The 9,625-nt window shown below is 58.7% G+C and overlaps 1 protein-coding gene across 7 annotated transcripts in view; it reads right to left on the bottom strand.

Moving 5' to 3' along the window:
- The window catches only part of CSNK1E (casein kinase 1 epsilon), a 33,572-nt gene that overhangs the window by 16,775 nt on the left and 7,172 nt on the right, over positions 1 to 9,625 (bottom strand). For 5 of the 7 annotated variants that reach the window (XM_081822448.1, XM_081822447.1, XM_081822442.1 and 2 more), the window contains exons 1-2: positions 6,512 to 6,667; positions 2,954 to 3,044 (exon numbers count right to left, since the gene is read on the bottom strand). In XM_081822448.1, the coding sequence (XP_081678574.1) occupies positions 2,954 to 3,029 (76 nt within the window). In that variant the 5' untranslated portion in view covers positions 3,030 to 3,044; positions 6,512 to 6,667. Of the gene's footprint in view, positions 1 to 2,953; positions 3,045 to 6,296; positions 6,355 to 6,511; positions 6,668 to 9,625 lie in introns of those variants that run through there. The other 2 variants (XM_081822443.1, XM_081822445.1) reach the window with 2 other exon arrangements.

Raw genomic sequence — 9,625 nt, forward strand, 5'->3', positions numbered from 1 at the left:
GGAGTTGTCAGGAAGCCACCGGCCTTCTCTCTAATCTCCCTGAATTCTCACTGCTGGGGCTCAGATAGGTTAAGTAACTGGCCCAAGGTCACAGGACTCGTGGGGGCAGGGCTAGGATTTGAATGTGAGTCTCCAAAGACCCTGCTTTTTTCTCTATTCCAACCGTCTAGCATCTCATTCATTCCATCAACAGACACATACTGAGGCCCGGACCAGCTGAGGTAGCCCTGCCCTGGATGAGCTCAGCTCACCCTCTGTGGGAGCAACAAAGGGGAACTCTGACTAAGTGCAAAATGCCGGGGCAGGAGAGGTGACCCAGCAGTCAGGGACAGTGGCCCTGCGGGGGGACGGTCCAGTCTGGAAAACACACCTGGACACAGAGAAGGGCTTGGAGCTGGCCAGCCCTAGGATCTGGGGCCTGCGGAAGTCCTGGGTGGGTAGAGGGGGTGACCAACCTCACATGGGGGCTCATTCAGACATCAACACAGACACACATAATCAGGGATCTGGCTGGACTGGAGGTGCAGAAGAAAGCACGCTCAAAACCACCTGTTGGGGAGTACTGATCCCCCGCCATTTAGAACTGAGGAACAGAGACTGAGAGTATAGCACAGGGAGCTCCTGAGGGCGCAGAGCCAGCAGTGGCAGAGGGGACACGGTCCCGGCTGCTTCTGGACCCTGTGCTGCTGACCCGAGACCCTCAGCAGAAGCTGTGTGCCTTGAAGCCACATCCACAGAGTGCTCGCCTTCGGCTGATCCTGGAAAGCAGGGCCTGGAGGCCGCGCCCAGCCCCACCTGCAGAGGCCATCTGGAGTCAGGCCCTGGCACTGGCACCAGTGACAAGAATGTGCCCAGAGCTTTGAACAAAGGGAGCCAGCGAGGCCAGCCGGGGAGGCCCTCCAATCATCACTGTCCCCACAGCAGCAAGGCAGGAGCCCAGGAAGGAGGTGGCAGGACACAGCGTCATGCCAGGGCCCCCCGGGCCTGAGCACCCAGCGGAGGCGGACAGGGGAATTGCTCTCAGGGCAGAACTGGCTCCCCACCCCTACTCGGGCCCAAGAGGACCCAAATCCTCTGACAGTAGCAAATCCCAAAAAAGACTGCGGGTTGGCAGAGGACACAACATAAAAGCACCACAGCTGGGCCGAGCACGGACAGGTGTTGTGCACACTGGGATCTCACTATTGCTTCCCACTTTGCAGGCCTCATGACCCCATTTTACTGATGGTGACGCCAAGACCGGCAGAGGTCATCACCCACCCAAGGGCATACGGCTAATGGAAGAAAAGCCAGCACCCAAACCCTGGTAAATTTACTCCAGAGCCTGTACAAAAGAGAAGTAAAGCTAGACTGGGTTTTTAAAATGAACTAGATAAACAGGAAGTCCTGCCCCCAGGGAGGTCCCCCCACATGGACCAGGGTCACTAGCTTTCCCAATGACCTTGGCCTGCTCCTCCCCTCTCAGGCCTCTGTTCCCTTCTGTAAAAAGGCGGCCCTGGACTGGATGTTTCCTAAGAGCAGATGTGCATCTGTACCAAAAGCTACCGCCCCATGCCTTTTTGCCCTTGGTCAGCCAGGCCTCACCATCACACACTTTCCCTATGGGGACACCAAGGCACAGAGCAGCCGCATGACTGTCCCACGGCTGCACAGAGCCAGGGCTGGAACCCAGGTCTGTCTGAGGTCTCCCTCCCGTGTTCTGTCACACTCTCTCACTCACATGGGTATAAAGGCTGCCTTTTCTAGTGTTCGAGAGAAGCACTGGGCGGCCAACCTGACCATACTGCACCTGCTTCTCGACGTGTGCAGAAGAACAGGAGGCCTCCATCTCTACCCGCTGCTGTGCGGGGCGACCACATTCAACCACATTCCAAGAGGACCCTGCCCAGCACCAACTACGTGCTCAGACAATGTCCCCTCCCTGTCCCCTCTGATGGGGAAGGGGGCAGCTCACGGAGAAGCAGAGTTCATACCCCAAGAGGGCAGAGACCCAGACCATTGGGTAAGAGACTGCCCCCCGCCTCCCGAGTTCAGAACCAATGAGCACAGCACACGGCCTTGTTGTTCTTCTCTGCCCAGGACAGAAATTATTTACTTTCCTTTTCCAAGGAGGGAAAGAGAGGCCAAGAGACAGGAATGAGGATAAACCCCAGGGACTGGACACCCAGCTCTACCAACTCCCATTCGCGATTACCGACACAGGATCTCCCCTCCAGACCAACAACAGCAAGGGAAGGGCCGTGACCCCTGACCGCACACGCCCTCGGGAGCCGAGAAGGCAGCATTTGAAGGCAGGAGCCTCTTTTTTGCCAGGTTGAGGAACAGGGCTGAGATGTCAGTGATTTGCTTAATATGACAATATGAGAGCGAACTTAGACTTTCAACAGGAAGCACGTCCGGAGAGCACGATGCTGAAAACTCCCACCAGACCCCTACCCCCACCCCTACCCAGAGGTTACTGGGAGAGCCTACGTCACTGTCATTCCGAAGCCTGTCTGGGCTGAATTCCAGGGGCCAGAGCAGAGGGAGGGGGCCCAGCTGGGAGCGAGCGGTAGCCCAGGCCTCTTCTGTCTACCAGCATCCTTCCCCCAGGAGGCAAGAAACAGGAGTGCTACCCCAGTCTGGGCCTTCCCACGCCCAGCTGGAGACCCCGGTCAGCTGCAGCTGGAAACCAGAGCTAAAAATACCCTCCTCTGTCCAGCCTGCAGCAAGTGGGAACCCCGCCCCACCCTGACTGTGTGACCCCACTCCCCTGGCCTGCCTCACCCCCAACCTGCTGCTTCTCTCCCCACCTGGCATGGCCCGGGGGACAAAATGACCAAAAATGTGCCACTGGAGGCCCGGAGCCAAGTTCTGGCTGGAGAGCCTGAAGTCCTGGCACATTTCCTCCTACTTGCCCCCAGCGCTGTCCCAGGGGCCCCAGAACCACCACGCTGGAGTCAAGGACACTTACCCAGGTAGATGTCTCCAAAAGACCCACTCCCGATCTTCCGTCCCAGGCGGTACTTGTTTCCCACGCGCAGCTCCATGACTCTCTCTCACTGCTGAGGGAAGCAGAGATACGGGGGTCAGGGAGCTGGGGAGCTGGGGAGGGAGCCTCACCGGCTGGAGCCCACCACACCCCCCTGCCAAAGGCCAGGGAAAGACACAAGGAACTTGGGAGACCGACATTCTCCCTCCCATTGTACAAGAGGAGAGCTGGCCCGGCTTTGCCTGAGGGCACCCAGGTGTCAGGTGGGCCGATGGCCTCCACAGGTGGGGAATAGCTGAGGCAGGCCGAGGCCGCGTGTCAGGGTAACCAGGCAGAAGGTAGAATTGGAGATAAAGCCCCAGAGGAAAGAGCCAAGCAAGCATCTCCTCGGGGGACACACGTTCGGGGACCCTCCAACAGGAGTCTCTCAGGGACAGGCCAATCACAATGGGCCAAGACCCTAAAAGGAAAATCAAAGACAAAGGGGGTGATGGGGAGGGGGGAAATCAGGAGCTGATCATTCTGGGGGTGCTACCATGGCAACCACCAGCAAGTTCTAACCCCCAGGGATGGCAGGACATGTTGAATGGAAGGTCCCAAAGGAGTTCCTCAGCCCCTTTAGGACTCAGAAATGACAGGGTCCCCTGCCCCGACCCCCAAGCCCCCATGCTTCTGGTAACAAGAATTGGACACCAGGCCTCCGCAGCCTGGCCCCGTCTTTCCAGAGGCCAGAAGTTGCCAGCTTGCAGTGTGCCCTGCAGGAGAGAGGCCTCCTCTCCAGCTCAGAGGGCAGGCAGGAAAGGGGGCCCTGGGAACATCCAGTTGTCTCCCCCTCTCGACCTCACGACACCGAGCACCTCACACAGGCCTCTCTGCACAACATTCTTTGAATGGCCGGTTTGGGGCTGGCTTCCTTCAAGACTAGAAGGAGGGTCTCCTTAGAGGGCCCCATAGAGCAAATGAGGGGACCAAAGCCAGGTTTTTAGCCACCAGGCTCTGGGGTGGGAGGAGAGGTCTGAGGGAGGGATGCTGATTGGAGCCACTCTCCTCCTTCCCGTGTCCCATCCTGGATGCCCAAGCTCATGCGACATCAGGGACCACCCTGGTAGAGACCCTCTGCCCTCTGAGGTCCTGGCCAGCAGAAAGGGAAACTCCAAGGCCAGGAGATGGTTTCTACAGTTAGGTGACAGGCGACGGTGGACTATGGAACAGGGAGAAGGATGGGGGATCCCTAAGATCTCAGAGTGTCTAGAAGAGGGGTCTTCCTCTGCAGACAAGGAACTCAGGCCTAGAGAGCCCATCACCTGCCCCCCACTCCCCAGCAGCAAGTTGGTGGCAGTCTCCTCCCCTGGGACTCAGACAGGGTTCCCCGCTGCCCCCACCTGACACACACAGGAGTTATTTACTGCCAGGGCCGGGAAGTAAAGCAGGAAGATGGAAATGCAGCTGTACTAGGCATAGCAGCCGGGCCCCTTCCCTATGCCCAACGCTATCCCCAAAGCCAGACCCACCTGGGAGGGGAGATGGGAGAGATTTAGTTCGCAGATGGCGGGGCTGGAGCTCTCGGCACCCCCTCCCGCAGAGGCAAGAAGCCAACGGCTCCTGCCCAGGAGAGACATCCAGCCCCAGTGGCTAACTCCCAGCGGAGCTGCCACTAGCCCTTCACTGAGGACCACAAGGAAGTAGCCTCCAGCCCATACCAGCCAAACTCTGGGCTCTCAACCAAGGGCCTCTGCCCACACGCCTGGCCGGTCCCGGCTGAGGTGCCGTGGCTGCCAGCGGAACACGCTCCACATTTGCAGAAAACTCACAAGCCACACATTTCACATACACAGCGACCTGTGTGTACACTCCAAAGGAAAAAAAAGAAAGGCAGACACACACCATGAGACCCATGGTGGGGCGGGGGGCAGGGGGGAGGAAGGGGGGGGTGTCGAGGGTGTGTATGCACACAAACACTGCCCTCCCCCGCCCCTGTTCTGTTTTCCGCCAACGCCAATTCAGAGACCACACATGGCAGCCGGGAAAGCCGCAGGTTAGGAAAGGAACATAAATATACCCGCATCCTATATTACATAAATACCCACGCCGGGTTATATAAATACCCGCGCCCTCCGTCTGGGTGCCTTACATAAATACACTGCACATGACCCCCCAGCCCCTCCCCACTCACCGGGCTATGGGCAGAGACGGGGAGAAGAGAGGGTGCAAACAAACCAGCCCTGATGGAAACCACTGCTGGGCGCTAGCCACCCAGACCCAGGGAGCCAGGCCCCCATGGAGAGCCTCCACTGTCCCAGCACTGTCCCCTAAAAAGCCTCCCAGAGGAGAGGAGAAAGGATTGAGTCAGGAAAAGGAGAAGCTTGCCAGTTCTTTGCCGCTTCTCCCATGGGGGGCTGGGGGGGGTGGAATAAACGAAGTAAAAAAAAAAAAAGAGGCAGACGCAAATCCGGAGTTTCAGCTGGTTAAAGAAATTACACAAACTACCAAGCAGCAGAGCACATGGGCAATTTTCTTACTCTCTGACACCCCCTCACCCCAGCCAGGGCCCTGGTCACTGGACCATTAAAATAAAAATTGGAGGGACATTCTAGACAGGAAGGCAAAGGAGCCCCAAGCCCAGGCATTCGCTGGGCGCAACTTCTGACACCCTGGATCCCTGTCCCTTCTCCCCAAATCCTTCTCCCTGAAGAAGGTTGTGCCAGAAAGAACACATGCAAGAGAACTAAGGGCAAAGTTGGGGAGGGGGCTCACCCCGCTTTGAGTTTGGGCGTGAAGAGGAGCTCGGAAATCCTCTCTCTAGAGATAACCCGGACACAAACATAGTTTCATGTTCCACAGAGACTTGCAAAACATGGATTTCTCACGGGCAGAAACGGGAGAATCCGATCTGATAAATAACCCCCACCCCTTTCTTTCTCTCCACAAAGGAAAACAGAATCGGTGGCTGGGTGACCACACACCCCATCACCTCGGGGGCCCCCACGCGCTCCGGAGCGCCCCCCATCCAACATGCGGGAGCAGCCTCGCTGACCCCCAGGTCCCGAGCTCCGAGCCAGGAGAGAAGGGGGGAGGCGCTGCTGATTGTCCGGCGAAACACACAGAAGCCCGGGGTTTGGCCGAGAAGCCCGAATCAACAGTATCAACAGTCTCGGGTGCCCCCAGCGCCCCAGTCCCGGACCCCCCCCCTCCCGTAGGGTCCCCCAATTACAGCCCCCAGGTGGCCTCTCGGCCGGCTGGGGCCTTGAAGGGTCCAGCTGGGGGAGGGGGAGGCGGGCCGGACTGGGGGGGCCTCTCCCGGTGAAGCCTGCAAAATAATAGTCACCCTCCTCCTCCTCGTCCCCAGCCGCGCCTTTGTCCTCGCCGGGCCGAGCGGGCGGCGCCCGGGCTGCCCCCCCCCCCGCCCCGTACCCGAGTGCGAACGCGCGTGTGTCCGCCCTCCCCTCCCCTCCCTCTCGCGCAAAAACAAAGAGGCGGAGGGAGCCCCGTTTCCCCCCGGGTTTGCGCCCCTCCGCGGGTCCGCGGCCCCCCAATATTTACCCCGCCGGGAAGGCGCCGGTGCCGGGCCGCTGCTCGGGGGGCTGCCGCGGGCGGGGGCGACCCGCCGGGGCGGATGCCGGAGGATTCGCGGAGCCGCCCGGCGCGCCAGCCTCTCCCGGCCCAGCCGCCGCCGCCGCCGCTGCCGCCGCCGCCGCCGCCGCCGCGCTCCGCTCCGCTCGGCCCCGGCCGGGCTCTGGCTCTGGATTCTCGCCGCCGCCGCCGCCGCCGCCGCCTCCCTCCTCCGGGCCCTCCTACCCGCCCGCCCCCGCCGCCCGCTCGCGCGCTCCCGCCCGGCGCGCACCCGCCGGCTCCCATTGAGCCCCGGGCCCGACCGCTGATGTCATCCCCGGCCCGCCGCCGCCGCCCCGGAGGATTTAAAGGGCCCGCGCCCTCGGCTCCCGGGGACTCTGGGGAGGGGGGTGCTCAGCCGGGAAACACGGTCTGTACCCCCCCCCCCCCGCCTGGCCAGGAGAGCGTTGCAGGAACGCGGTCTTACGTGTGGGGCCGGGGAACACACACAGCCACCGACACCCTGATCCAGTCTGGGGCACAGGTGGAAAAAGCTGGGTGGGGGTGGGGAGGAGGCGGGCGCACAAAAAGCTGGGGTTTTCTAGATCCAAAGCCTCCTCTTCCCCCGGTTCTCTCTCCTCTCAAACCAAAGCAGTGGCTCCCTGCGAAGGCCGCTGCAAAAAAAAGAATGTTTGGAGAGTTGGGGTCTTCAGAGTCCTTCAGAGAACACAGGCCAGGTTGATTCAGGGGTCAGTGATTTGACAGGACAGCAGGAGATAGAGAATGCCATTGACCAAAGACCCGGGGAGGTAGCTACCCTCACCACCCCCCACACCCCTCACCCCATAGAAAGGACCCTCCCAGCTCTTCCAGCAGTGCAGACTGTGATGGGCACGAACCCCAATTCTGGTCTCACTGGTTTAATGAGGAACCCTGCACACTCCCGGGGAACTAACACGAGTCAGGGTCCCCAGTGGTGCAGGGTCCCCAGTGGTGCAGGGTCAGCTAAGGCACCTCCCAACTCTGGGCTTGGCTTTCCATATGGACAAATCAGGAAGAGGACCCCTGGCTCCCCACGTCACTGGGAGAATTAATTAAGGCTTCTCACCAGCTTCCAGGGTAGCCAATGAAAGGTTCCAGGGCAAAGTTATTAAAATGATGATATTGACACTGCGCCATGCAAAGCTCCAAATTATGACACACATCCACTCACACAGAGTTGTGATGGTGGACCCACAAAATACCAGAGTGCACTGCATCCAATCCCAGAAGCATGGTTCCTGGGAAGAGTCACTTCCATAATAACCACATCCTCCCTCGAGGCTGGGGGACTTAGTCACACACTGTCCAAACTGGTGGGACCCCACAGATCAGGCTCCTCCTCTCTCCCAGACTAGGGAAACTGGGGCCCAGAGAGGGGAGGGGTTTGCCCAGGACCACACAGCGCAGCAAGATAGATAGCTGGCTCGGGCCAGGACCTGGCCTCAGTGCCCCCTTTGCCAGAGCAGGGGGTCACCAGCCAAGATGGTGGGCTTCGCTTGACCTGCATGGTGTTTTTTTGTTACTTATATTGCTTTGCTAATTGATAACCAATGTTTTAAATGGGCCGATTTCATATTATAGGTCCATATTCCCTACTTCTCTTGAAGCCCTGGGAGAACGGGCAACCCTGGTCCAAACTCACACCAGGCTCTGGCCACACTCAGTTGGCCATTGGCCTGGGCAGCAGCCACCAACCTCGTTCCTCACATGAGCTTGTTGTACCCATTTTCATGACTTCCTTTATCCCCTGGAGGTCCCCAAGTATGACCCTGTCCTAGAAGCCAGCTACCACCAATGCCCTGCCCTTTGTCATCTCTTTTTTTTTTTTTTTTAAGATTTTATTTATTTATTTGAGAGAGAGAGAATGGGAGAGAGCACATGAGAGGGGGGAGGGTCAGAGGGAGAAGCAGACTCCCCGCCGAGCAGGGAGCCCGATGCGGGACTCGATCCCGGGACTCCAGGATCATGACCTGAGCCGAAGGCAGTCGCTTAACCAACTGAGCCACCCAGGCGCCCTGTCATCTCTTTTCATCCCAATCTCCCCAACCCTGAATTCTGAGGCTCTGCTTCCAGCATCCAGGGATGCTAGCACTCTGTGTGGCTGCATGTTCTCCTAAAGCGAAACAAGGTGCCCAGGACTAGGCCTACCGAGCAGGCGTGGAATGTACCCGTGTCCTCCATCCTCACCACTGCACCCTCCAATAATGGCCTCCCTCTCCAGGAAGGGATTAGCACCGCTCAGCTCTGGCATCTACTAAGCACCTGGCCCTGAGGAGGTGGTTAACCTCTGAAACAACAACAGATTAAATCCTACTCTATTCTTTCCCTGGTTTACAGAGAGGGCATTTGAGGCTCTTAACAGTGCTTGCCTAAGGACACACATTAACCACCACAAAGTCCCAGCTTCCCTGCCCAATCCTCTCACCTCCCCACTCCCCACTGAAGGATCCTGGTCAGTTCCCTGGGCCACCCAGTCTTAAGACTACTAGTCCCCTAAGGCCTGCTCCCAGGCTCTCTCCTGCTGTCCCTATCTGCTGTCTCCCTTGGAAGAATGCTCCCCACACCCTGCTGCTAATTACCTGTGTCATGGGCCCAAGTTCTCTTTCCTACTCCCCTAGAAGACCAGCTCCCGGGTACTTCTAAAAAGCTTCACAGCTCAGTTCTAAGGAGAAACTGAGAGATGACACAAAACCCAGCAGAGGACTGGAGGTGATTCCAAAGGGAAAGAAATCTTACGGAGTTCTAGCAGCCTCTGGGCCTGACTTCTCTCTTCATTCTAGGTTCTCAATGATTCCTCCTGGGACTTAACTCCCAACTTTAAGGCCCAAGGGTGTGGCCAGCTTGAGTTCATCCCAGTTCCGCTCCCTGCACACCCACTCACTCACCCAGGAGATGCAATCAGCCCAGGACAATAGGTGTCAGTGGAGTCCCAGCTCACATGGGTCCCACCCTGGAGTTGAGCTGCTCTGCACTGGCTCAGGAGGAGAGACTCCTCGGCATGCTTCCAATCTGACACTTTGGATTCATTTCCTTGGCACACAACACGCTGCCCGCCCCCCCCCC

The sequence above is a fragment of the Leptonychotes weddellii genome, chromosome 5, assembly GCF_054177405.1.
Source record: "Leptonychotes weddellii isolate Sample4059 chromosome 5, ASM5417740v2, whole genome shotgun sequence".
In the NCBI taxonomy this organism is placed as follows: domain Eukaryota; kingdom Metazoa; phylum Chordata; class Mammalia; order Carnivora; family Phocidae; genus Leptonychotes; species Leptonychotes weddellii.